This window comes from Mastomys coucha, unplaced genomic scaffold, assembly GCF_008632895.1.
Source record: "Mastomys coucha isolate ucsf_1 unplaced genomic scaffold, UCSF_Mcou_1 pScaffold5, whole genome shotgun sequence".
NCBI classification, from domain to species: domain Eukaryota; kingdom Metazoa; phylum Chordata; class Mammalia; order Rodentia; family Muridae; genus Mastomys; species Mastomys coucha.
This window is the reverse complement of record NW_022196911.1, coordinates 56,631,314-56,658,647: the sequence shown is the minus strand read 5'-3', so window position 1 is coordinate 56,658,647 and position 27,334 is coordinate 56,631,314. Positions and strand designations below refer to the sequence as shown.

Sequence of the window (27,334 nt, the reverse complement as noted above, 5' to 3'; positions counted from 1 at the left end):
CAGAAAGGAAAGGATTGCTCCTTGTGAATGTGATACCTGGGAAGAGACAGAGTGCAGGGAATTTGGGTTTGGTAGCATCTCTGCGATAAGAGGAGGTACTTGATGTTGTGGCTACAGATGTGCTAAGGTCTAAAGATAGGGTTGGCATCATTAGGGAGTAGCCCGAGGAATACATGGGAACTTTGGGCAGAGTGAGGCTCTGGAGGTTTGATGGTAAATTAAAAGATCACTATGGCAGGTGAGACTCTACTGAGCTAGTATGCAGAAAGGAAGGACACACGGAAAGTGGAGTGTGTACACATGGCATCCATGAGTGCTAGTGTGCAGAAAGGTCATCAGGCTGCAGGAGATCTTAAATGGCAAGAGGAAGGCTGCATGAGGGAGTTCTTGTCTAAAGGAGAAACCCTTGGGTGATGAAGTTGTTGAACTGTGTGACTACTGCAAGGGTGGAGGCTGTGGAAGAGGCTCTTTACAAAAACAGCTGGAGAAGACCACTTCACAGCAAGCTCTTTGAGGCCAACAACTGTGGTGTAGTTTGACTACATGTTAGTTCATGTAGTCACCACTACCAATGTGCATGGAAAAACTAGAGGCCCTGTTGCTTTCCCACAGATGCCAGGGTGCTTGGCTGTGGAGCTTGCCAGAAACCCGCACTGGTGGTACAACCTCCTGCCTGGGATGGCTCTTGCCCTATCCTCAGGGTCCTGGCATCCATGAGAATTAGGATGGGAGTGGGGAATAGGAATGGATGGTGGAAGGCAGATGCCCCAAGGGGTACTTGTTGCAGATTCTGCTAACAGTGTGGTAAACAGTCATAGTGGCAGTCCTGGAACAAGTGACTTAACTTCCCGCTGCTGAGAAAGACAAGTTTTAGAAAGGGGTGCTGAGGCAGTGAAAGGGTGTCAGCTCTGTGCAAGCTGCTTAGCAATCCCGGAGAGGCCTCTACTAGACCATGGAATCCTACTGAGGTATAGCCTGTTGGGCCCCAGGCCTGTTACTATTAGGGAGGTGCTAATGAAGAAATCAAGCAATGCAGGCCCCAGCACCTCTGAAAAAAAATGTGATACTTTATTATATAAAAACTATCTTTAGCTCCCCCATTTCCCAGCCCAGTTGGTATATCCTTGGTTGTGTGTAGGCTGTAGGCATCTGGTTCACAGTGGTGAACAGAAAGGCTGATTTTATTGTGGGTTGCCCTCTGGCAGGCTGGGACCCAGGACTCCTTGTGTGTCCACAGGCCCAGTATCATAGCCCAGCTTCTTCATGTCCTTAGTCACCACATTGAAGAGGAGGTTAACAAATCCCTGAGAGCGAACACGGGTCACTGGGGACAGAAGCAGAGCATTAGCTGGGTTTGTCTGGGACAGACATGGTAAACCATGCGCTGAAGCCCTCATGTAGGTGGTGGTCTAGAAAGTTCTTTGGGTGTCTTGTATCTTACTAGGTCTAGTTGTCTGGAAGCTCCCTAGCCCTCACACAATCTGTTTTCTGGGCTTCTGGGGGTTGGGGGCCCATCTCAACCTTTCAGCTACAGTTGGAAGCATCAGTCTTACCTTCCCGGCCTTCACCCTGGGCCACCACCTTGGGGTCTGTGTACTCAGGCCGCCGTCCCATGAACCAGCTGAGAACATAAGAAAACACTGTGAGGAGCACTTGGGACTTCCTCCCTTCAGACACTGAACAAGAGTGTTCTAGGTTTAAAGGAGCATTTCTCCTATAGCCCCTCCTGTAGGTGCTAGGACAACCTCCTACCTATTTGATAGGCCAAGTAGGGTGCCAGGAGATGGCCCCATCCCTGTTAGGGGTCCATTGCCAGCAGTTATAGCAGTGCTTACGCCAGATGCTCCAAGAAGTGTCCAACCTGCCTGGCCAAGTCTTTTGTGGTTTTAAACCAAGGGTGAATGTTGAAGGAGATGTGGGACAAATAGTATAACCCAAACCCATGGAAACCCCCAAAAGAAACAGGTGGGTCAGAAGAGTGGAAACAAAACAGTGTGACCCTTAATCTCCTCAGGAGAGAGAGCCTAATCCCAAGAAGGGCCAGATCCAGCTTTCTAAGCTTTGCCTCCTTATATGGGATCCAGAACAAGCCACACCCCCATCACTGAACCTGTTTGTCTACTGTAAGATAAGAATAGCACCTACCTCATGAGACTGTATGAAGCGAAGCACCCTATCACCTGCCACATAAAACATTACCCCTTCTAGGGAGGATCTGGCCCTGGATGGTGGTGGATAACGACAGGTCATCTGACTTAAAAGTCTCACCTAGCTAAGAGTACCATTTAGCCCCCAGGCCCTTGCTGGCAAACTCAGAAGCACTCCTATAAATGTCTTGTAATCCACAGTCGTACTGCATGCAAACTTCAGATCCTGGGTCCCACCCAGGACTCTAAGACACATAGATACAGACCTAACGATTTGCTTGAAACCATAGGCTTGGAGCATGTAGGATTAGCTTAAGCACAGCAGCCAGAACCAACTTGGGCTTTGTGGAACAACTCCACCAGCATTCCTGTTTGCCTGAAGAGGTACGCCTTTGTCTTCTCCCTGCGCAGTATGTGGCAGGCTTTCTGGTAACCATGACTCCATACCCACCACCTACAGCTATGCTGAGGGTATGGCTAGATTCCTGGACTTCCAGGTTAGACCTCAGCAGCCCTGTTAGACTGCTGGGTAGGAGTTTCTGAGGGGGCCACAGGAGGAGAGAAAGTTCAGATAACCTAAGTAGAGAAGCCAGGGTTCCTACAGCTAAGCATTCCAGAAGAAACTAGATGAGTGGGTGTTTCCCCATCATAGAGCAAAGTTCTAACTGCACTCACCTTAGTACTATGAGAAGTCTCAGAGAGCAATGCCTGATATGAAGGCACATCCCACCATCACCATATGTCCAGTTCTATTCTACAGTCATAGTTACCAGAGTGCCTGCTACAAACTGCCCAGAAAGAGGGCAGAGTCCTACCTCCTCTGGCAAACCAGCAGCCCTTTAAGTTCCTGCTTGTATGTGGCAAAGGGTAGAAGGCATCTCCAAGATTCCTGTCCTATTGTGTGGGGCCTTCTTACTGCCATATCCTGGCCACTGGCTGCTCCTAACTCTTAAGTCTTCCTTGGGGCCTGCAAAGAGGTCACTGGGCCCTATGTGTGAACATGCTTCCCAGATTCCTCAGGGCAGCTGCTCTTCTTTCTACCCCAAAAGGCCTCCCTGTGGTACCAGTGCATGAAGGCATTTAGTAGAGGCCTCATAATCTAGTGTCACTGTCTTAAGGAATTAGTGACTATCTTAAGGAATCTGCCTCATGCTGCTTTCCATGTGACAAAGACTGGCAGGACACAGAAGAAAGCCTTTCAGCCTTAAGCTACCAGAAAGTGGCCAAAGACATACAAGGACTCAGCAGTGGCACCTGTCTGCCTGCATCCCTGTTTCCACCTGTCTCTAGCCACCTAGAGACCTGTGAGCTTTCCAGGTCTCACAAGGGTGGAAGGTGCTGGCCAATGGGTTACCCATTAGATCAAGAGCAAGCAAAAGACCTACCTTGTGAACTTCTGTAGTGTAGATGTAGACTCTGGCACAAACATGGGGATGGTCCTTTTGTGCCTGAAACAAATGTTTTCATACAGAGATCTGCTGAGGGACAGAGGAAGGTGTGTGGCTTTACATAGGACTTTCTTCTTTCTACACTCAATACCATCCCTCTCCAGCAGTACACATCGCCCACCTATGTGGGTCTTTTCTAAGGTGCAGGACTGTACCCAGGCCCCTGAACATAACTTGCCCAAGTCAGAGGAAGAAACAGTGGCCTGAGAGCCTGAGTCTAAAGCTGCTGTTCTCAGGGTTTGCCTGTTTAGTAAGGGGCAAACTAGGCCAGGGGCCGTGTCAAGAGTGGGCACTTACCGTCCAGGGGAGAAGGGCACGTGCACTGCTCCATAGCCTCGGACCACGTCGTTCCCAAACACGTCTGGTCCATACACACTAAGAACAATCTGTGGCCCTTGGAAGGGACAAAGTTGTTATGTAGGGAAACCAGAGGAGGGAGTAGTAAATAGTGTGCCTAGCTGAAGTCTGGAACACATGTTCAAGAGGATGATGGCCAAAGCCCTGGGAACCCTGTCCACGTCCAGGGCTTCTGCTCTCCTGCTACTTTCTTTATCTCTGGCGGTGCCCTGGGAGTGCTCTCCATACCTCTGCTCACAGCAGGGAAGATAGAGCCAGGATTTTTAGTAGACACAGGAAGCCCTGTGGAGGCCCTGTGCCAACCCTGAGCCCCTGCTTTCTTTCTCACTGATGTGTGTTATCTTCACCAACTGACACCCTGTGAAAAATCGTGGCTGTCCAGGTATTTTTTCCTTAACATACTGATGTTTACAAGTGCTTCCTGTTTACATCCAGCCAGGCCTACTAGGTGTCTGCCCTCTCTGTGTGTAGCAGACAGATCTACTACTATCTGCTACTCCAAATGACAGGTGAGGCCTGGAAGCTGGCTCTGTTGTTACTGTCAAATGGTCTCAGACAAGTTCACCAACCTTTTCTCTCATTACCTTTCTTGTGTCTAAAATCCTTGGAATAGCACCAACCACAGGTGGTGCTCAGTAAAGGATAAAGAAATCTGTGCCTTTCACACTATTACTCTGCTACCAAAAGTAACCTGGGAGTTACTCAGATAGTTCCTGTATAGTGGCTTGTTCATTCTCAGTGCTAAATACCTGACCATCACCGTGTACTGCAGTTAACTGTGACATGGGCACATGGGCTGTTCCTTTGAGAACTGTTGCAGTAAGTCTCAGATCAGTCACTCACAGGCTCTTGTGACACTGCGTACTCTTCTCTGAGTACTTTTGGGTATGTGCTTTTCCCGAGCACATAACCCAACAGTACTCAGAGAAGGTCTCTGTTCAGTACTACAGAACACTGTACTTTCAATTGCTGCTTCCCCTACCAGTGTCCTCTGAACTGCCACTAGACTAACCGTGGCAGAACAACCCTGACCTGTCCTGGCCAACCTCCATTGTTGTACTTGCTTTGCTAGCTTTGCAAGGGCTCAGGATTAGAAGGGTGGCTATAGGGTGAGGGGAGCATGAACAGAAGGCTCAGAAGAGAGCCCTGAGCAACTAACTAGCACAGGGTGAGCAGATTCTGGAGCTGACTGGAGCACTGCAGTGGGAAGCTGGATGACTTGCAGTCAGACCCTCCAGCCACGAGGCTGCAGCACTGCAGGATCCACGTACAAACTGCAGTTAACAAAAAAGGCAGATGGCTGAATGCATCAAAAGCTAGGGTACGGGGCTGGAGAGATGGCTCAGCAGGTAAGAGCACCGACTGCTCTTCCGAAGGTCCTCAGTTCAAATCCCAGCAACCACATGGTGGCTTGCAACCACCAGTAATGAGGTCTGACATCCTCTTCTGGTGCATCTGAAGACAGCTACAGTGTACTTATGTATAATAAAAATCTTAAAAAAGAAAAAAAAAAAAAGCTAGGCATAAGCCCAGACACTGGCAGGGCCACCTAAAGGAGCATGGTGGCAGATGTGACAGAGGGTCTCCCCATTCCATCATGGCCCACAGACTCACAGCCATAGGGGTTGGTGCTTTTAAAGGTCACGTCGATGGGGAAGTTCCACACCAGTGCTTGCCGTACATCTTGGCTCTTGGATGCTATCTGTGAGATCCCCTCCTCCAGACCCTGTATAGACATAGACAGATAGCTGGTCTGAGTTCTAGGAACCCATGACCTTTCTATTTAAGTAAGCAAGTTGGGGAGGTCATTTAAGTTCTGTATTGCTTGTTTCCACCCTCCCTTTAAATATTTATGCAAAATGCCTTGGTCTAGATTCTGCCCTCCCAGTTACCTGTACACTCTAGCTCCTGATCCACTCCCTCTTCATTCCACCCATCCTTGGCTAACAGACCAGAATTATCCATCCTACTTAGTGTCCCCTTAACAAGAACAGATGTCTCTACAAGATGGGGACTTCTGTCAGACATTGGTCACTCCCAGAGGACTCAAATAGTCATGAAATTACGGATGGTTGTGAGCTACAATGTGGGCACTGGGAATCAACCCGGGGTCCTCTGCAAAAGTATGCATTCTAACTGCTCTGTCATTTCTCCAGCCCCCAAAGCAGCTCACAGCCTCCTAGAACTCCACCTCTAGGGAATCTGACCTGTTGCCTCCATAGCCACTTGCATTCATAACCATACACAGATAAACATACACATAATTTAAAATGGAATCAATCTCTAATATATATTATAACATCTTTTTCAAAAAAATGCAAGTATCAGAAAAACCCAAAAGTATTTTAACATGCCCATAGTACAAATGAAGAAACTCGGGCTCAAATAAGTTGGGCTTTTACTTTATTTTTTTCCACTTGTTTGGTATTATATATGTAGCCCAGCTTGACCTTGAATTCCTTAGAGACTCCTCAAAACCCTAAGAAGAGATCCTTCATTTTGTCCTGGCTCCTGGTGGTTTTCTGCTGCCTGAGAAGGGGCCACATTTTTTTTTTCAGGTGTGGGTATTGGCTGATGGTGTCCACAGCCACTGGCAGGTGGTTCTCCAGAGCCTGCCTGGGTAGGCTACCACTTGTCCCTCTCAGCTGCCACCAACACAGACTCCAGGGGTATTTCAGCAAACCCAGTAGTGGCTATATTCTATAAACTAGCTTTCCCAAAACCAAACTCAGCATTTGGGTCATCTCTGACCTTAGTGTCTACCTCTTGGGTCTTGAATAGAAGGGTTTAATAGATACTTCAGGAATCACCAAAGCTCTGACTAGGGAAGGCCTATGAGTCCAACTTACCGCTGTTGGGGCCCAGTCCTGGCCATACACAAAGCAGTACTTGCAGTAGAGGTCATCATACTCTGGAAACTGAGAGAAAAGTATATAGGATTCTGTCTACAAAGTGCAAACTGGACCCACACATTAGCTAGGCAGATGCAGTGGGTAGGAATTAGGAACACGAGGCATCTGGGACTCAGGATGTGGACATGGATTTCAGCAGGGGTAGGGAATGGAAAACGGGAAGTTAGGCTTAGTCCCTAACTGCTAATACCCGGAGGTTATTTTACCCAGGGTCTGCTTTATGTCTGTCTTTCTCAGTCCACATATGGTAGGACCCTTGCCCATCTTTCAGAATTCACCCTCAGAGTTCTTCAGTCTCTAGCTAGCTTAAGGATCATTGTTTGGCTCCCTTCGCTCCTCTGCAGTCCTGCATCCGGGCACCCAATGTCTGTCTGATAACCCTGTTAGACTGAAGAAGGAACAGGTTTCATGCCTCTGTGTGTCCCCAGTGCTGGGCACAAATTAGATCTACAGAAATGAAGCTTACGTGAAACTCAAGAAGCTACAGGGCCAAAGAACATGTCTAGAACTGAGGGCCTGGGAGAAGGGAAGACCCCAAGCAGAAGCTAAGGAAGGTGTCCAGAGTAAGCAGCCTACGTAGGCATCCTCTTACTGGATAGAGGAAAACAGGGAGGATGTAGTACCAATGAGTGGGAAGGCAGGAACACCTACTGAGCGTCAGACCTGGCAGAACTTAAATCATATCAGTCAAACCTCAGCATATGTAGGAATAATGAGCATTTTCAACAAGCAGCCCAGAAGAATAATGTAGCAAAGTTTTGTCTCTCAGACGGACCCGGGTCGAATCCCACCTTGGCCACTGCCTTCCAGTAAGTTCCTAGCTGTTAAATGGATCAGTTGAGTCTTCAGTCCCTTTAGTCCTAGGCCACCACTCAACCAAGTAAACAGGATCCAAGCTGGAAGCCATAGTGTGACTTTGGTACCAGCTGAAAGCCTCGAGGTCTGTTTTCACTCGAGCTTGTCCGGTCCATGTACCTGGCGCCAAGGTTCTCAAATGCTGGTTCTGCTTTCCAATTGTTTGAGACGTTGAGAGCAATGGCTTGGCTTTCTAGGAGCTGAGGGAAGAGCCCGGGGAGAGGAACAGGCTGTCCCCGGGCGGAGTCCACAGCTGCTTACCTGTGCGCTCTCTACCTGCCCGGTGACCATGAGCAGGAAGACGCTGGGACTTGCAGCCATTGCACGGATGTGCTGGGAGACCCGCGCAGGCCGCGGGCTGTTGCCAGGAGGCTCCCGGGTTGTCTTGGAAACAGATGGTAAGTCGTCTAGGACAAATTTCTCAAGCTGTGACGAGTTCGCTCAAAGGCAGGAATGCGCAGGCGCAGTGGTCTTTATGGCCACGGGCACTGTCCTCCGTTTCCGTCGCATGGAGCCTAACCCCCAGGGTTGGATCCTCGGACCCGCAGAGTTTGACTTCACTTGCCTGTCTATGCTTGAAACTCACAGGCTGGAAAGCTGGATGTTGAGAAGCAGCACCGGGACTCAGGCCCGCGAAAAGTCACTTGCTAGAGTTACCTCTCTCCAGGTGGTGTCGCTGTTGCCACACGCAGCGATGGCACAGGAGCCATCATTGGAGGGCCTAGTGCACAGAGTGGCCCAGAGGGCACCCAGTGAAAGGATGTGCCCTTCAGCCCTTTGAGGCTCTTGTCATCGAAACGCGGAGAATCCACCTGTCCAAGTTCCAGGTCCTGCGTGAGAAGCTGGAGCCCACGGAGCCAGTAATCCAGTTTTGGAGAATCTCTGGCAGCTCAGGGATGTCAGAGCTCGTCCCATGCCACCAGCATCCTTCTCAGTAGATGCAGTTGTTAGTGCTTGGATCCAACCGCACTTACGCTATCACTGTCCAATTCAGGGTGCCTTAATGCGAGCTTCCGCCTTTAGATCCCCAGCTCGACTCTAGGGGCATTCAGTGCCTGGTCCTCATTGCTGGGCCAATGGAAAATACTTGGGGACTACTTCTATAATGAATAAAATTGAACACATCTCTGTTTTCTGGAGGAAGTGACTGAAATCCAGATCTGGAAGATAATTTAGCCATATTCGTTGCAGTAATTTAGCTGCGGAATCAGGCTTAACATGCAGAACTTATAAGGAAACGTTAGAGAGCACATTAATGATTAGGGAGCCTGGAAACAAATGGATGCAGATGTGTATACTTTGGAGAGCCCAGCCTATGGACTCCAGGTCACACTAGCTGTTAACTTGGAAGTCAGTTGGCGGGATTCCCAAAGCCACCTGTGGGGGAGAGGAAAGGCATGTGGTCATAGACTGGTCATAGACTTCTAGGTGGGCTGCGGTGCAAGCACATGAGAAATTTTTTTAGCTTAGAGCCAAGAGACATACAAGCAGAGACTGTAGGCCCCTCTTTCCTAGCCAGTGGCTGCCACTTGCCGGACTTTACTGAAAGAGTTGGAAAGTAACAGGCTACTGACTGAACCATGGGTAAAAAAAGGGGAGCATTCTCTCTTTGTTTTGTTTTGTTTTGTTCGAGACAGGGTTTCTCTGTGTAGCCTTGGCTGTCCTGGAACTCACTCTGTAGACCAGGCTGGCCTCAAACTCAGAAATCCACCTGCCTCTGCCTCCCAAGTGCTGGGATTAAAGGCTTGTGCAAAGGGGAGCATTCTCAATCCCCAAATTACTCATTAGATAAGGCTTTTCTGTCCTAAACCAACAGGATGAGAAATTTGGGAAGGGGGCTGTGCTGGCTAGGTTTTTGTTTTTGTTTTTGTTTTGTTTTTGTCAACTTGGCACAAGTCATAGTTATCTGAGAAGAGGGAACCAAGCTCTAAGTTAGCCTGTTGAGCATTTTCTTAATTAGTGATTGGTGGAGAAGGGCCAAGCCCACTGTGGGCGGTACCATCCTCGGCTGGTGATCCTGGGAGTAGTTTCAGTCACTGGTGCCTGGACTCTCTCAGGCCTTTTCTGCCCCGTAGGGGACTGTTTCCATCTAGTTAGTAAAGGTATCTATCCATAGCAGGAGATATCGCATGCTCCTGGTTTGGGCGTCTGCATGAAACCGTAAGTCGTCTTTAAGGAACCCTCATTTTAAAAAATGTTTCATTTTGTTCAAAGAGCTGCCTTATCACTGCGGAGGTAAGATAATGGCAGGCAGCACCAGGCTCTGACCCAGCTGTAGAGTGCTGGAGGGGCCTGGTAGATGTTCTGGTTAGTTTTATGTCAATTTGACACGAGCTAGGATCTTCAGAGAGGAGGGAGTCTCAGTCAAGAAAATGCCTCCTTAAGATTGGGCTGTAGGTAAGCCTGTGGAGCATTTTCTTAATTACTGATTGATGTGGGAGGGCCTAGCCCATTGTGAGTTGAGTCCACTTGAGGCTGATGGTTCTAACTTCAATAAAAAAGCAGCAGATCCTTCCACTCCATGGCTTTTTCATTAGTTCCTGCCTCTAGGTTCCTGCCTTGTTAGAGATCCTATCTTGACTTCCTTTGTTGATGAACCATGATATGGAAGTGTAAGTCGAATAAATCCTTTCTTTCTCAACTTGCTTTGGTCATTGTGTTTCATCACATCAATAGTAACCCTAAGCAAGACAAATTGGTACCAGGAAAGTGGGGTGTTGCTGTGACAGACCTATCCATGCTGTTTTGGGGAGGATTGTGGAAGGACTTTGGAACTTTGGGTTAGAAAAGCCATTGAGTGTTGAGAGTTCAGTGATCTGGTCTGTAGAAGGATAAGAACATTGAGAGCAGAACAGACGATGGAGGCCTGCCTTGTAACGTTCCAGAGGAAAGCAAAGACTCCACTGGGCCTTTTGCATGAAGAATTTGTGGTGTGTGGTCAGCTGGGGCCGAAGAACTAGCTGTGATTAAGAAGACACCAGCATCACTGAGGTGGAATCTTCTGGGAAGTGGTTCCTGAGAGTCGGCACACAGAAGCTGTGCTCCCGAGGTGGCCAGGGTTGTACCTGAACTTGATAGTGTAAGAGTCACCCAAGTGGTGTTAGATTTGAAGGCCTGATGGAGTCATGGAGAGCAGCTGAGGCTTGGCACCTAGAGCGATGGCAGGGCTGGAGTCCCTAAAAAGAACCCAGGAGAGGCTATTGGTGGAAGAACAGCTCAGTAGCCACAAGGAACCCCAGCATCTTTGGCTCCACTCAATCACTGCTGCTCTTCTTGGTGGTCATCCCATAGTATTGGCATCTTCAAATATGCCTGGGTCAACAGTGGTCAGAAGAAGAGGGGACAGAAAGAGGGAGGGGACGAGACAGTTTGGGTTATACCTGGGGTTCTCTCACTGTTCCCTGAGAAGGAAGGATAAAAGGAAGAAATCAACAAGGTGTGTTGCCATGACAACAGTTCTGATGAACCTCACAGTCTTGTTCCTCACAAATCTGGGTTCTGAGGACAGACAACTGATATATTCTCACATCCCCACACCCAGAGCAAGCGAGACCAGCCTGAGGCATGTTCTGGGGTGGAGGATATCAGAGGCCTGTCATCCTTCTCTAGCCAGGCTGTGATTTGTCTCCTACTGGTGGAGTAGGCATGCTGTAATTAGGCCATCCAGGGGATTAATGGGAGTGGTTTTCTTCTTCACTGCTGAGGTTGATCTCAGTCCTGCATATGCTCAGCGGGACACTGAATATATCTTATAAAATGGGAAATTTAGCACGTTTTTGAAGGTCTTAATAAGTGAGCTAGTGGGGCTGGAGAGATGGCTCAGCGGTTAAGAGCACTGACTCCTCTTCCAAAGGTCCTGAGTTCAAATCCCAGCAACCACATGGTGGCTCACAATCATCGTAATGAGATCTGACACCCTCTTCTGGTGTGTGTGAAGACAGCTACAGTGTACTTAAATATAACAATAAGTAAATCTTTAGTTATCTTGAAGATGGATGGCTTTAAAAGATTGCATCTGGCTCCTGAATCACCGGCCACCTTGCCATGTGGCCACTTTCAAACCATGCTTCTGCCTTGATACCATCATCATGAGTGGATGCAGCCAGAGGCCTCACCTGGTAGGGCCACCCAATGTAACTTCCAGCTCCAATGCTGTGGTTGCATTACACTTTGATCTTTATAAACTGCCAGTCTTGGGGAGATGGCTCAGTGGTTAAAAGCACTGGCTGCTCTTCCAGAGAACCCAGGTTCAATTCCCAGCAACCACATGGCAGCTCAGAACTGTAACTCCAGTTCCAGGACATCTAATACCCCCTCACATAGATAACACACACAAGTAAAACATCATCAGTGCAATAAGATAAAGAATCATTTTCAAAATTAAAGGAACAATACAGGCCCATATGTAGAATACCTGGTAAAGTGGTACTACATGTGCCTGATGGTACAACTACCACCAGGTCTTCACTGGGTTTCACTGTGCACCATGACAGAAGCAAGATGACTCTTCTGGTTATGTCTTCATCCATCTGGCTCTGAGGTTGCCCTCTTCTACCCAGGCTGCTGGAAGCTGGAGAGAGACAGTTTCTAGATGTTGCTGTTCTTGAATGAAAACTCTACTGCTGGCCTCAGGGCTAACTCCTGTCGTAGGGAGGCAGAAGGGAGCTCTAAGAACAAAGCCCCCATCAAGCCCACATTACCTTGGTGTAGGACCCTGGCAGCAGCCCCAGAGCCTCCACCCATCTCTTTCCCAACAAGCTGACCACAGGGCCCATTAAGAACTAAATATTGAATTTTATAAGCACAGCTTTTGCCTTCCTGTGAACCTACTGCCCAACCAGTCCCCTAAATGTAAGATGTTTCTAGACCCACATCATTCATTTAGCAGGGAAGGTTATGGCCATGATGCTGGAATGAAGACAGACAGACCTTCAAGCAGAAACACTTGAAGAGGATGTGTGCGCATGGGTCCATATACTTTATGTATGGAATTTTCTTTGGGGAGCTGTGCAGGTCCTCATGTATGTCTTAGAAGTTCATGAATCTCTGTGTATATAGTTCCCGTGTGTTTACTCACATCTGTTTATAAAAAAAAAACAAAAACCCTAGTTTGCAAATGTAAATGTCCATTGGGTGTTGCCTGCCTGTGTGAAGTTGTGTGTTCCTGTGGGAGTGAAATCTATGTACGGGAAGCATTCCTGTTGGAGAATAAGCAAGTGGATCTGAGAATAGGCTGCTGGCATGTGCAGTGTGTCACAGTGTAATTGTAGCTTAGCACTCCAGTGGGAGCAGTATTAGCATTGCTGGTCTAGCAGTGCTGCATACAAAGTCTGCCTCTACCACTTGTCATGCAGGCCACATTGGGCTCTGGGCTGAATGAGATCTCTGCTCCTATACCAAAAGCACCCCTCAGGGGAGATAAGCAGTTTTTGTCCATAGTGGAGAGACCAAGCACCTGAGAGGGAGATCAGCTCTACTGTAGGCTCCCCTGGAAACCTACTCCTTGTTTTGAACACCTAGGTACCTGTTCTTGTCTCATGGATCTCCTTGATCCCTTTCTTTGTGAATTAACCTTTCAATGTCCACTCTTGGCTGCTTCTTGACACACCCTGACCCCGGTTTCTATCCAGGGACTTGCCTTCTGAGTCCTGCCTGTGGAAGGAGACTCTGTTGTATTACTTTCCCTGGTGAGGTGAGAATAAAGCTCTGTCCATGCAGACAGGGCACTGGTGACAGACAATGCAGAGACTCTTCTCAGCTCTAGCTTGTTGACTAACTTAGTTTGGCTGGCTTACACACACACACACACACACACACACACACACACACACACGTGTGTGTGTGTGTGTGTGTGTGTGTGTGTGTGTGTGTATGTTGGATTTGCTCATGTTTGAACACCCATGGAAACCAGAAAAAGGTGTCAGATCCCCTGGAGCTATAATTACAGGCAGCTGAGAACTGAATTTCAGTCCTGTGAAAGAGGAAATGCTCATAACTGCTCTGTCACTCACTGGTTTATTTTTAGCCAATTGAGGATCTTATTTGGATACTGATTTATGGTCTCAAAGCATTCAAGTTTAAGGTCTCTACTTTTGTTCCAGACATCTGTTTATTTTTTGTTTGGTTTGTGTTTTAGTTAGGGTTTCATTGATGTAAACAGACACCATAACAATGCAACTCTTAGAAAGGACAACACTGAATGGAGGCTGGCTTTCAGTCCATTATCATCAAGGCAGAAGGATGGCAGGCAGGCGTGGGGCTGGAGGAGCTGAGAGTTCCACTCCTTGTTTTGAAGGCAGCTAGGAGAAGACTGGCTTGAAGGCAGCTAGGATGAGGGTCTTAAAGCCCACACCCACAATGGCACACTTCCTCCAACAAGGCCACACCTCTTCCAACAAGGCCACACCTCCAAATAGTGCCACTACCTGGGCCAAGCATTTTCAAACCACCACAGTTCAGTTTGTTAATTTTTTAGCATTCACCACATTGCTCCTGCTGCACATCCACTATCTCCAGGAAATGAAGAATCACTTACAAAAATGCTTTCATTTGGTACTTCAGCTGTTTTTATGTTTAATAACTATGTAAATTCAACTTGAAAGTATTTAGAAAAATAAAATCTAGAAATCTAACTAAAGATGACTTTTGCTTTTTGTGTCCTGGAATGGGGAACACTGTTTTTTTTTTTTTTTTTTTTTTTTTTTTTTTTTTTTGTTTTTGTTTTTGTTTTTTAAATGTGTACACTAAGGTAAAAGTCTTATGCCAAAAATAAATAAATAAATAAATAAATATAATAAATGGGCCAGATGTGGTGGCACACACCTTTATTCCCAACATTTGGGAGGCAAAGGCAGATGGATCTCTCTGAGTTGGAGGCCAGCCTGGTCAACATAATGAATTCTAGGACAGCCCTAGAGAGACCCTATCTCAAAAACCAGAAACCAACAAAAAGAACATACGATTTTAAAACATCTAGAGAAAAAAAATGATTAAATTGGTAGTATACAAGTAGTTGTAGAAATTTCATCCAAATTAAAAAGAAATAGAAAATTAATTTAGATGCTATGCCAGAACTAAGATAAATTCTGAGAAACCTAAGTTTTCTCAACCTTCTCTGTATTGACAATTTTTGAAATTGGGCTTTTTTTGAAAAACACAGAAATATTATAAAAATATGCTTTCATTTTTATCCCAGGTGTGGGATATGGGCTCCTTCAGGTTGGCCACAGCAGGTGACTGTGATTTGCCTTATGCTCTAGCAGGGGTGTGATTCTGCCAGTATCAAATAGTGGCTGCAACTGTGTGATGTTTGGAATTCTGAGCACTTTTCAGAGGGTAAATGTTAGAGCCCTGAGAGGTGGGGTGGGTTGTTGGTTGTTGGTGTAGGTTTGTTAAGTAGTTATGCACAAAGAAGAAGATGAAAAGAGGAAGAAGGGAGGAAGAGGAGGAGGAAGAGGAAAAGAAGGAAGAGGAGGAGGTAGAGGAGGAGAAATTAGATATTCTGACAGTGAAGATCAAACCTGTTCCAGGGAACTCACTGCCCTCCTCCCCCATCAGCAGGCAGTTGTCTAACAATAATGTCGCCCCTTTTCCCTCTATTCTTTTCTCTCTCCCATCTAGTGTTAGAGGTTGAAAGGGTGGGAAAAGAGTGTAGAGTGCAAGAAAGAGAAACCTTCAAGGGTTCCATCAAGGCAGCAGGTCTGGTGGCAGGAGCTGGCAGCAGTTAGTCACCCTGTTTTATAGTCAGAAAGCAGAGTATGATGAATATGCAGAATCTATGAACTTTCTCCTTTGTGTGTGGTCTGGCCAGTACCCAAGCCTAGGGAATGATGCTGCCTTTTTTCAGGGTGGATCTTCCCACTTCTGTGAACCTAATCTGGATGATCCTGCATGATGTGGTCAGAGGTGGGGTGATTCATAGTCTCTTCCTTGCCCTCTCTCAAAATTCACATACTGTGTTTGTCCACAGTGTCTATTCTTTTTTTTTTTAAGATTTATTTATTTATTATATGTACTCAGGACCTTCGGAAGAGCAGTCAGTGCTCTTACCTGCTGAGCCATCTCTCCAGCCCCAGTGTCTATTCTTTATTTCAAAAAGTTACATTTATTCTGTTTGATAGACACTTTTATTCCTTTGCTAAGGCACATTGTTCTAGGAGTAATACATAGATAGAAAGAGAATCCCACTGGCACAACAGCATGTACAGAGCCTCCTCCAGGGTTGTAAGGTATCGGCCACTGGGAGCCCCTGAAGACAGCAGGTTAAGTGTCCACAGCCAGGGAACTTACTGGTCTCAAGTCTCAGGAAAGATGATGGGATAAGGCTCAGATCAGATTGGATTCACTAGCAGAGAGATGGTAGGCAGCCTGGAAGCCTCCATTGCAAAGTTCTTTGCTCACTGACATCCCCAGTGGCCTTGTCTTCCTGAGATCTGTCTTGGGGACATCTCTATCACCTGACTAGGAACCTCAACACTCCCTGTGTATGTTTTTCATGGAGTCATGCTCTGTTCTCATTCTCTCCCTGCCCAGTCTGCACTCCCATTGGGGTGGACCTGTCATGGACTACCCTCTCCTTGCCTCCAGCCTTCCCACACCTCCTATGTTTACCAGAAGCACCTTTCAGAACTATAGCTCAAAAGAGCCATTTTCCTCAAACTTCCTAGTGTCTTTCTGTAGTCTAAGCTTGGGATTCTGAGCTAAATGCCCCAGTGGCCAACCTGAAGTTGGAAGCTGGAGAGGTGAGTTTTATACATGCCATATTTATAGTCTTCATTAGCTCCCTACCTGCCCCTGCCCATATGCTTGGTCTCACTTTTATTTTTGAAACTATAATCCTCTTGACCAGTTCATTTTCCTGGCTTTCATAAGGTGCAGACATGAGGTCTAAGTACCAACGTGACATCGTTCACTGAGCTAGGGCTGGGAGGTATGGGAGAGTGGTGGAGGGCAGTGGTGGACTGAACGAACTATAGCCTTCAGTGGTGGAGTTCCAGCCCCTTTCTGCTGTGTGCAGATGCTAGCCTGATGGTGACAAATCTGACTCCGTGACAGGTAACTTCCTAACTGAAGCACAGGCAAATAATCTTCAACTGGAAACCACAGCCAAAGCTATTCTCCCATATTGGTCGTGTTTACCCCGGGACAGCTCCTAAGAATAAGAATCTTTACATTATCAAGTATAACACCAGATTTGGTCCTCTTTCAACACTTCCCATTCCCTTGTAGATGCACAGGGACAATCCGCTCAGCAAAATCTACTGCAGACTGCTGGAAACAGAGGAGCATTTCAGCCAAAGTCTACCTGAAGGGTCTTAGCTGAACCGCAGAATTTAAGATAAAATCTTCATTAACACCCAAATAAACACTTAAATACTTTCCATCTTCTTTCCCATGCCCCGGGTGGCCCTGAACTGTGACTCTCTGGACATTCTGTCGAAATAGAATCATTTGGTCAGGCAGTGAACACCTTTAATCTTAGCACTCAGGAGACAGAGGCAGGCAGATCTGTCAGTTTGAGTCTAATCTTTGCCTCTCCAGTGCAGGGACTAAAGGCGTGAGCCACCATGTCCAGTTTTATAAGAAATTTTAATCTAAATCAACGGCACGGGTATTAAGTTTGTGAAAATGATGTGTAAAACTTTCAGCATGTATTTTGGTACAGAGTACGGAAGGCTAGGCAACACGAACAACCGTGTATGATTACTAATATTCATTTCTGCTTGGGATTCAACCTTTGGCTTTTAGTTGAGAACTGAGTAATAAATGCCAAGCCGATACTCCAGACTTTACTGGGTTTCATCCCAGTTTTCCTCTCCACACTTTTCTTGTCTCACTGGGAATCCCAAATCTTCTTGGGACCTTCCTAGCTCTCGGATTAAGAGTGCTCACTTTTGCCTGGTCGGACGACCCAACCAGATGGAGGGAAAAAAAAAAAAGCAAGAGGTAAGTTGCTGGCTCTGGCGCGGTCCAGAGCGCATGCGTATGCCGGTCAGTTTCTCACTGGGGGGAAATGGTACGGGGGTGGTGGGGGTGGGGTGGGGAGTGGGGGTGTGGGGGTGGGGGCCAGTCAGCGACGCTCTAGAATCCGGAAGACTTGGGTCTCTGTGGTCACTACTCGGGGATGAGGCGTTCAGAACTTCCGGCGCCGAAAGAGTGCGCAGCAAATCCCCTAGGAAATGAAGCTAACAAGGAAGGAAGAGGAGCCAAAAGGACAGGAGGGTGCGGAGCCTGTTGCCTAGGTAACAAGCCCCCCCCACCCCTTATCTCCGCCCCTTCGGGCCTGCGGAGCGCGTAGGCTCAGAAGTGCAGGAGAATTTGGTGGGGCCTTGCTCTCTCCCCCCCCCCAACCCCAAGCTCCCGAGGCTGCTAGTACGCATGCGTGAGAGCATGGCGCGGGACTGCGCGCGCACCCCTGAGGAGCGCGCATTCCCCCCACCCCTCTCCGCTTGGGCGGCTCCCGCTGCTAGTGGGACAGCTGGGGCCGCGCGCGCGTGAGTGACAAGGGCGCGGCTTTCCCGTCCTATAAGCTTTGATTGGGTAGAGTAAAATAAAGGGGTGGGAACCTCCGCGGGGGCCGCTCAATGATTGGCCAGGGGCTGGAGGAGCGTGGTCCTGGGGGAGGCCGGTGGGGTGGTGTGCTTCGGTGCACGCGAGGCTTTGGTGGTTGCCGCGGTCCTTGTTCTGTGAGCGAGCCGGGGGGGAACACTCATCTCTGGGTTGGCAAGACCCCAAGAACCCCAAATTCCCGAGGAGGCGTGGCGGCGACGTGCCGGCCGGTCGGTGAGTGCGATCCCGGGAGTCCCAGCGCCCCGCCCCTCCCTTTCTTCCGGGGCCGCGCCGCGCCGCGCCCCCCTGGATCCTGGGCCGTGGGGTTCTCTGTGCCAGCGGTCCTCTCGCCTGCTGCGCAGGTCCTTCATCTAAACCCACAGAAGGGTAACCGAGAGGCCCTCAGGACGATCTTCTCACCAGCACCTCATATAAACCATGGCCGAACCGCTGAAGGAGGAGGACGGCGAAGATGGCTCTGGGGAGCCCCCTGGGCGGGTGAAGGCAGAACCTGTCCACACCGCTGCCTCCGTCGTGGCCAAGAACCTGGCCCTGCTCAAAGCCCGCTCCTTCGACGTGACCTTTGACGTGGGGGACGAGTACGAGATCATCGAGACCATAGGCAATGGGGCCTACGGGGTGGTGTCTTCGGCGCGCCGCCGCCTCACGGGTGAGCTGGCTTCCTGAGGCTCAGCATGTGTGGACTGCTTTCCAGAGGCGGTGAGGAACCCGCACGGTCCCAGGAGGATCAGCTGCGCCGGGGATTCTGGGTCCACTCACGCTTACTAGGTGCCAGCTCCCCGTTAGGTACCCTTCTCAGGAACCCTGCTTCTTCCAGTCAGCCTACTTTCTCTTTAGGAAAATGGATATTCCCTGTAAGCTAGAATAGAGAGATGCTCTTTGGTGTCCAAAAGAGAGATGTTCTAGAGCCAGAGATTGGCATGATGGAGTGGTGGTGGAATGGGGAGGATCTGGGATGGAGCGACTGTCCTTCATGAGGTAGTTGCGAAATTAAAATTTGATATATGTTACACACAGGGCCCTGCGCAGTAGGTACTTATTGCTATCTGGGCTCCAGAAGGGCAGTGCTGAAAGGGACCTGCAGCTAACTCGAAGGCACTCTCTGGTCTGCGCCCCTTTTCTTGCTCCCCAGGCCAGCAGGTGGCCATCAAGAAGATACCTAATGCTTTTGATGTGGTGACCAATGCCAAACGGACCCTCAGGGAACTGAAGATCCTCAAACACTTCAAACACGACAATATCATCGCCATCAAGGACATCCTGAGGCCTACTGTGCCCTATGGAGAGTTCAGATCTGTGTAAGGAGTGGGCCAGGAGGAGGAGACATGGTTGGGATCAGCTTAGAAGTCCAGGCCCACTAATACTGAAGTTCTGGAAGGGCAGTTGAACCCAGAGAGATGCGGGCTGTGAGTCTAGGACTAGTGCCTGTAGGACCTAGGTAGGGCCAGTTCTTATCTCTCAAGAGTGCAAGGGTGGGGGGGATGTCGGTCACTGGTAGACTGATGAGAGTCTTTGAGGTTTCAGGTTGACTCTCCTGTACTAAAGGGAAAAAAACATTAAGAGGATTTACCTCCTTTTGGGCATTACACATTTGGTTATATAGTAGTCCAAGGCCAGCCTGGACCCTATTCCAAAAGACAGAACCACAACCTAAACAGCAGTAGAGGAGAGGGAGAGAAAGAGAGGACAGACAGTCAGGACAGGTCCAAATTGTTCAAGACAACAGACATAGTACATTGTAGTGTCACACAGTAGTGTCCTCATGGCAGACAGCTAACTGTTCACACAACACCTTCTTAAAAATAGAGTTTCCACCACAGCTTTTTCAGTAGCTGTTGGCAACTATAGAGTTTGCTTTAAAATTAACCATACTGGCCAATCTTGGTATATTTGGACATTCCTTTAAAAAACACTTTTGCTGGGCAGTGGTGGCACATGCCTTTGGTCCCAGCACTTGGGAGGCAGAGGCAGGCGGATTTCTGAGTTTGAGGCCAGCCTGGTCTACAGAGTGAGTTCCAGAACAGCCAGGGCTATACAGAGAAACCCTGTCTCAAAAAACCAAAGAAAAAAAATTTTTTTGACAGAGAAATTAGGTTCATGGAGAAAGTGATTTGTCAGAAAGCTGTAAAAAAGTTGGGACTGGAAAAAAACAATTCAGTGATTAAGAGCACTTGCTTTTGCAGAGAACTTGGCTTCAGTTCATAGTGTCTACATGGTGGCTAACTGACATCTGTAACTCCAGTGTTAGGTGATCAGACTCCCTCTTCTGGCCTCTGTAGACATAGGCACATGAGTAGAACATACATGTAGGGAAACATACACATAAGTTTAGAAAAACTTCTATAAAAGATGTAGGGGGGCAGTGGTGGTGCACACCTTTAATCCCAGCACTGGGAAGGCAGAGGCAGGAAGAACTTTGGAATTTTGAGTTTGAGGCTAACCTGGTCTACAGAGCAAGTTCCAGGACAGATAAGGCTACACAGACATCTCGTCTTGAAAAACCAAAGGGGGAAAAATGTAGAAAATCTAGAACCTGGTGCTAGTCCTTTGGGGTCTCAGTGTAAGGCCATAACCTGAGGAACTGAGAGTGTTTCTCCCTGTAATGTAAGGAGGCTAGCTCACCTGTGTCTCCCCATTTCCAGCTATGTGGTCCTGGACCTCATGGAAAGCGACCTCCACCAGATCATTCACTCTTCACAGCCGCTCACACTGGAACACGTGAGATACTTCCTATACCAGCTGCTTCGGGGCCTCAAATACATGCACTCTGCTCAGGTCATCCACCGTGATCTTAAACCCTCTAACCTTTTGGTCAATGAGAACTGCGAGCTCAAGATTGGTGACTTTGGAATGGCCCGCGGCCTGTGTACTTCCCCTGCCGAGCACCAGTATTTCATGACTGAGTATGTGGCTACTCGCTGGTACCGTGCCCCGGAACTCATGCTCTCCCTGCATGAGTATACACAGGCTATTGACCTCTGGTCTGTGGGCTGCATCTTTGGTGAGATGCTGGCTCGGCGCCAGCTCTTCCCAGGCAAAAACTATGTGCACCAGTTACAGCTGATCATGATGGTGTTGGGAACTCCATCGCCAGCTGTGATTCAGGCTGTCGGGGCTGAAAGGGTGCGAGCATATATCCAGAGCCTGCCGCCCAGGCAACCTGTGCCTTGGGAGACAGTATACCCAGGTGCTGACCGCCAGGCCCTCTCCCTGCTGGGACGCATGCTGCGGTTTGAACCCAGTGCCCGAATCTCAGCTGCTGCTGCCCTTCGCCACCCCTTCCTGGCGAAGTACCATGACCCCGATGATGAGCCTGATTGCGCCCCACCTTTTGACTTTGCTTTTGACCGTGAAGCCCTTACCAGGGAGCGCATTAAGGAGGCCATTGTGGCTGAGATTGAGGACTTCCATGCACGACGGGAGGGCATCCGCCAACAAATCCGCTTCCAGCCGTCTCTGCAGCCTGTAGCTAGTGAGCCTGTGTGTCCAGATGTTGAGATGCCCAGTCCCTGGGCTCCAAGTGGAGACTGTGCCATGGAGTCACCTCCTCCAGCACTACCACCGTGCTCTGGCCCTGCACCTGACACTGTTGATCTGACTCTACAGGCTGCCCCACCAGCCAGTGAGCTTGCTCCACCAAAAAGAGAGGGTGCCATCTCCGACAATACCAAAGCAGCCCTCAAAGCTGCCCTGCTCAAGTCCCTGAGGAGCAGGCTCAGAGGTGGTTTGTGGGCCCAGCAGCTGGGTGGGTAGTAGAGTGGTAGACGGGTTCTGGGACGGAACTGTAAGCCATTACCCTTTCCCTTGTCCAATTTTTCTGCAGATGGGCCCAGTGCACCCTTGGAGGCGCCTGAACCTCGAAAGCCTGTGACAGCTCAGGAACGCCAGCGAGAGCGAGAAGAGAAGCGCAGGAGGCGACAAGAGAGAGCTAAGGAGCGGGAGAAACGACGACAAGAGCGGGAGCGAAAGGAGAGGGGGGCTGGTACCTTGGGGGGCCCCTCTACTGACCCTCTGGCTGGACTGGTGCTCAGTGACAATGACCGAAGCCTGCTAGAGCGGTGGACTCGCATGGCTAGGCCTCCTGCCCCTGCCCCTGCCCCTGCCCCAGTACCAGCACCGGCCTCTGCCCAACCCACTAGTCCTCCCACTGGCTCCGTATCTCAGTCTGCTGGTCCTCTACAGCCTGCAGGCTCTATTCCTGGTCCTGCCTCCCAGCCTGTTTGCCCACGCCCTGGCCCTGTTCCCCAGCCTGCTGGCCCTGTTCCCCAGCCTGCTGGCCCTATTCCTGCCCCTCTCCAGACTGCCCCTTCCACTAGCCTTTTGGCCTCCCAGTCACTTGTGCCACCTAGTGGGTTGCCTGGTTCTGGTGCCCCAGAAGTTCTGCCTTACTTCCCATCTGGCCCACCACCTCCAGATCCTGGGCTCACCCCTCAGCCTTCTACATCAGAGTCACCTGATGTCAACCTGGTGACCCAGCAACTGTCCAAGTCTCAGGTGAGGAGAGGGCCTGGGATATCTTGATCTGATCCTGGAAGGTGGATTGGGTAGTTGTCCATGTTGGGTGAGAGGAAGCAGCAGAGGAAGGCTTCCCGCCTTGAGCCTGCCCCCTTGCTCATAGAAGGAACACAGAAGGCCAGTGTAGAGGTTTTTGGGAGGTAGACGCTGCTTGGAACATGTCTGCCTCACCAGCACCAGCACTTGGTGATCTCAAGGCAGTGTTCATGCTCTAGGATATCTGGGCAGAGTAGTTAGCAATAGCAGGGTGTGCTCTGCTGACCTCATTTTGTCCTTCCTGGCACCTGTGTTATAACCTCTTATTGTCCCCTGCAGGTGGAGGACCCCCTGCCTCCCGTGTTCTCAGGCACTCCAAAGGGCAGTGGGGCTGGCTACGGTGTTGGCTTTGACCTGGAGGAATTCTTAAACCAATCTTTCGATATGGGTGTGGCTGATGGGCCACAGGATGGGTAAGATGGCTGGACTAAGCTTTAATGGAGGGTGTGCATGGCTGCTCAGCCAGTGCAGGTTGAGAACACCCATCCCTATTTCTTTTCCTTACAGCCAGGCAGATTCAGCCTCCCTTTCAGCCTCCCTTCTTGCTGACTGGCTTGAGGGCCATGGCATGAACCCTGCTGACATTGAGTCTCTGCAGCGTGAGATCCAGATGGATTCCCCAATGCTGCTGTCTGACCTGCCTGACCTCCAAGAGCCCTGAAACCCATAGCTTGTGCCTTGCTGCCAGGACAGACTCAGCTTCAAGGTCCAGGGGTGCAATCCAGAGGGCTGCAGCCTTGGGCCTGGCAGGTGAGGCTCAGCTTGAGTTACTCTGCAGGTTCATCTCAGACCCACCTTTCAGCCTTAACCAGCCACCTGAGCCAACACCGAGCCATAACAGGATTGGGAGACTCCATGCCTCCCTGAGCAGTCTTCTCCAGTATTGTATTTTTTATTATTGTTGTAATATGCATTTGTTTTGCCATCAAAATGAGGCCTGTGAAATACAGGTTTCCTTTAACCTGCCTATGTGTGTCATTTTTGGAGTTGGGGTAAAAACACCAACAGTAGAGGAATGAGGAAGAGCCAGGTGCTCATATTTGGAGCCAAGTAAATGTTTGTCCACAAAGCCAGTCCATCCAATCCTGAAGGTTTATTGAGACCTCCACTTCCCACCCACTCCCAGCCCCACAGGTTGTTCTCTGCTGCCTCTTATGACAGTCTCTAGGGCAAGTAGGGGACCAAGTTAACAAGCCTATCTTCGCCTTGGCTACTTCAGAGTTGAGCAGTAGCTGTGGTCAGTATTGTTTTGGTGTTGAATTTTGAGGGATGAGTGAAGGCAGATGGGGTTGGGCTCCATGATGCCCACTTCAGGAGTAAGTTGATGAGACCAAGACAGGAAGTATTCTGAGGAGAGCTATGTGAGTGCTGGGGTGTAGCAGTGGCTATGCATGAGCTGATTGGCAATGCCATAGGTGCTGCATTACTGTCAAGGGTAGCCCCAAACAGACAGGTCTGCAGTAAGGAGACTGCTGACATGGAATGCATAAGCTGGCAGCTAGAAGGTAGCTTCTGGCTTTCAGCTGTCATGAAGGGGTACAAGCAACTTGGAGTTTTTATGGATTTCAGCCAGATCCAGGCTAGGATGGCTCGGCCACAGAAAGGCCTGGAGGGCTGCTGACAGCCTAGCCTCAGGTGGAATGCTACAGAGCCTGGCTGTGTGTGGGACAGGGATTTGCCAGGGCATAGCTTGTGCTCAGGAATTGTGGGTAAAGCATGGAGGGAGAACATGGAGACTTGGGACTTCCAGGGGAGAGATGAGGCCTACTTGGGCCAGCCCCTCAGGTCCGACGAATTTTCATCTCAGTGCGCTTGAGGGAGTAATAGAAGCCCTTCCATTGGGCCCAGTTGATGCCATTGGCATAGGAGAGATGGGAACCACCTAGGTAGAAGCCATTGAGATTGGCGAAATGGCAGCTTCTGAACCAGAAGGCTCCTGAGGAGAGGGCTGCACAGTTCTGCACAAAGAGGTCCTGGTCTCGATCAAAGGTAGAGAACTTCTGGCCACTGTGGTAGGACAGTGAATCACCTGGCAAGAGGGAGGAAGACTAGAAACACTGAGGCTGGGAGCTGAGAGGGAGACAGCACTTGATGAATGACACTTGGGATGACATGATGTGGCATCCTATCGGATGGGGGCACCCTCCCTGAGCCACAGAGAGAACAGCTGTTCTTCTGCAGAGCTGCCTGGAGCAGGGCCACTTGGAGCAGGGCCAGGGTGGCTGTACCCTGGGGCTGAGTGAGGTTCACGGCGTTGGAGTTAGCCTGCGGAGCCTATGGCTCTTAACACACTCAGAAGGGTTGAGGGAGGGGCCATAAAGAACCAATGGACCAAGGCCAATCCTATATTACTGACTCCACCCCCTGCTGACCCCACCCCTACAAACACCGCTCCCCCCACCTCTCCCACTGCCCCGGAAGAAGCTGAGAGGGGTACCTGCCCCGCCATCCTCGAAGCCAGACACGTAGAGGGTATAGCCATCCTCCTCAGCGCTGATCGCATTGGGGGAGATGGAGAAGTCAATGTACTTGGCATAGGCTGTGTTGTTCTCAAAATCTTCCAGGTCCACACGCAACTCATACTTCTGTTTCAGTGTCAGGAGGTGCAGGTTCTGCAGCCCTAGGGAGGGGTGGCAGCTGGTCAGCAAAGACTTGGCTGAGGGGCAGCCCCCAACCCCATGGCCTCACCTTACCCAGCCAGTACTCCCCGTCAGCACGGCCAAAGCCCAGCTTGTAGTCGCTCCAGCCCCGGAAGAAACTCACTGAGCCATTGAACCTTTTCTGGAAAACCTGGAAACAAGTGGACAAAGGGCTGGATGATGGAGGTCCGGTACCCTCGGGTGACCCTGAGCCAGTTTATAAGGGACTTTCGTGGGTCGTAGGGGACTGCTAAAACAGAACACACTCTGGCTCCAGGTCTCTCATGGAACATCTGCTGCTGAGAAGGGGGTACCTACCAGGCATTTTGTCCACTGAGAGACAGGAAGGGGAAAAGACCAAGGGGGAGTTGGGGCCTGTAGACACAGCTTAATGGCAAAGCACCCACCTAGCGGGGAGGCCCTGGGTTCCATCCCAGCACTGTGTGATAAAATCAGCAGGAGGATCTAGAATACTTGGCTGTGAGTTCTGGTACTGTGTGGCCCGAGGCTAACAATGCTGCTTACCTGGGCTCAAAGTTCCTTATTTATCACTGAGGACAGCATGCATTAGCCTCAAGCACATGTATGCTAGCAGCCCTGGATCCAGTCCCCATGAAGAGGAGAAGCCCACTTCACAGAGATGACACCCGGGACCATGCAGCTGCCTGAAACCTGTCTGGCCTGAGGCCCCTCTGTCTACTCACCGTCCATTTGCCACCCTCGGTTGTCATGTCGCAGAAGACGGGCACCGGCACACTGGGGCCGTGGGGGTAGATGAGGTACACGCCGTCTTCCTGATAGCCCTGGGCGTAGATGTCATCACAGTCCAGGGGTTGCTGAAGACAGGACTTCTCCAAAGCTGCGAGTGGCAGTGTGAGGACCGTGAGGAGAAAGAAGACTAAGGCGTAAGGACACCTCCATATATCCCAGTTTTGCTCCAGGCCTAGAGGACCCTGTCAGGAGAAATCTGGAGATTCCTCTAGGGGGATACCTGCCACTTGTAGAGGAGGGAACAGTCCCCACTTACAATGGCCTCATCCAGCCTGCTGACCAGGCCATGTCTGTGAATGGGGGCAACTTACCATCTCCCCGGATCCCGGAGGCTTGTGGGGCACAGGGGGGAGGCGTGGAGAGCAGCATCAGCAGCAGTGGCAGAGCTGGGAGGGTCTGGTGATGGGAAATGGGATGAGTGTAGCCCCCAACCTGGGCCAGGCGCCTCCCAGGGCTCTCCCTGCCTGAAATCTGCCCTCTTGTCTTTTTTTTCCCCTCTCTACTTTCTGAGGAAGGCCCAATATTCCCAGAACTTAAGTTTCAAGAGAATCCCACTCTGCTTCTCTGTTCCCTATCTGGCAAGTGGCTTGTCTCCACAAATGGTCTTGATCCTCCAGGCCAGTACCTTCATGCTGTCAGCTCAGTTGAGAGAGGCTGGCTGTCTGGGGCCCCAGACTGCAGCCGCCCACAGTTATGTGTTGGGTCTGAGCCCACAGACCCAGCTCCGCCCCTGGAACTGCAGAATGCCCCCCACCCCCACCCCAACAACCGGCCCCCAGCATCAGCTTACACTGTCAGGGGCCAGAGGACCACCTGGGTCTCATTAGGTCTGTCAGGGAAGCACTGCGAGCCAGACATTAACTCTTTACCAGCTGCAACTGCTCCCTGGCCCCCACTCTGCCTCCGGCCCAGCTGGACTTGGTGGGCCCTTTGGCAACCCCAGCTGGCCTCTGCCCACCTGCTTCCTGACAGGCCCTCTGCAGATGTCTGCTTCCTAACTAGTCTGCTCGATCAGCTATTTGGGGAGGGGAGGGATGGAGGTGTCCCTGGGACTGAGATAGGCGGCTCCACTTGGGAATGGGAAG

General features: G+C 50.0%; 3 protein-coding genes across 8 annotated transcripts; 1 reads left to right on the top strand and 2 right to left on the bottom strand.

Moving 5' to 3' along the window:
• Positions 1 to 1,047: 1,047 nt before the first annotated feature.
• B9d1 (B9 domain containing 1) lies at positions 1,048 to 8,128 on the bottom strand. 2 transcript variants are annotated; one of them, XM_031355138.1, is made up of 7 exons: positions 7,981 to 8,128; positions 6,802 to 6,870; positions 5,567 to 5,678; positions 3,893 to 3,989; positions 3,533 to 3,622; positions 1,554 to 1,621; positions 1,048 to 1,324 (listed from the first exon to the last, which is right to left on the bottom strand). In XM_031355138.1, exons 1-7 carry the CDS (start codon positions 8,038 to 8,040, stop codon positions 1,182 to 1,184), a joined length of 639 nt encoding a protein of 212 aa, XP_031210998.1. In that variant the 5' UTR covers positions 8,041 to 8,128; the 3' UTR covers positions 1,048 to 1,181. The 2 variants fall into 2 exon arrangements, with proteins under 2 accessions (XP_031210998.1, XP_031210999.1); XM_031355139.1 differs by having other exon boundaries at positions 3,533 to 3,595; positions 7,981 to 8,122.
• A 9,674-nt stretch (positions 8,129 to 17,802) lies between these two features.
• On the top strand, positions 17,803 to 23,806 carry Mapk7 (mitogen-activated protein kinase 7). Of its 5 annotated transcripts, none has more exons than XM_031352809.1 (7): positions 17,803 to 17,960; positions 18,630 to 18,937; positions 19,421 to 19,586; positions 20,931 to 22,009; positions 22,112 to 22,782; positions 23,119 to 23,252; positions 23,347 to 23,806. In XM_031352809.1, exons 2-7 carry the CDS (start codon positions 18,706 to 18,708, stop codon positions 23,498 to 23,500), a joined length of 2,436 nt encoding a protein of 811 aa, XP_031208669.1. In that variant the 5' UTR covers positions 17,803 to 17,960; positions 18,630 to 18,705; the 3' UTR covers positions 23,501 to 23,806. The 5 variants fall into 5 exon arrangements, with proteins under 5 accessions (XP_031208669.1, XP_031208666.1, XP_031208671.1 ...); XM_031352806.1 differs by lacking the exon at positions 17,803 to 17,960 and adding an exon at positions 18,314 to 18,501; XM_031352811.1 differs by lacking the exon at positions 17,803 to 17,960 and adding an exon at positions 18,314 to 18,501 and having other exon boundaries at positions 18,630 to 18,987.
• A 107-nt stretch (positions 23,807 to 23,913) lies between these two features.
• Mfap4 (microfibril associated protein 4) lies at positions 23,914 to 26,946 on the bottom strand. Its single transcript, XM_031352812.1, has 6 exons — positions 26,875 to 26,946; positions 26,561 to 26,645; positions 26,183 to 26,337; positions 25,533 to 25,629; positions 25,277 to 25,459; positions 23,914 to 24,868 (listed from the first exon to the last, which is right to left on the bottom strand). Exons 1-6 carry the CDS (start codon positions 26,878 to 26,880, stop codon positions 24,621 to 24,623), a joined length of 774 nt encoding a protein of 257 aa, XP_031208672.1. The 5' UTR covers positions 26,881 to 26,946; the 3' UTR covers positions 23,914 to 24,620.
• Positions 26,947 to 27,334: the final 388 nt, after the last annotated feature.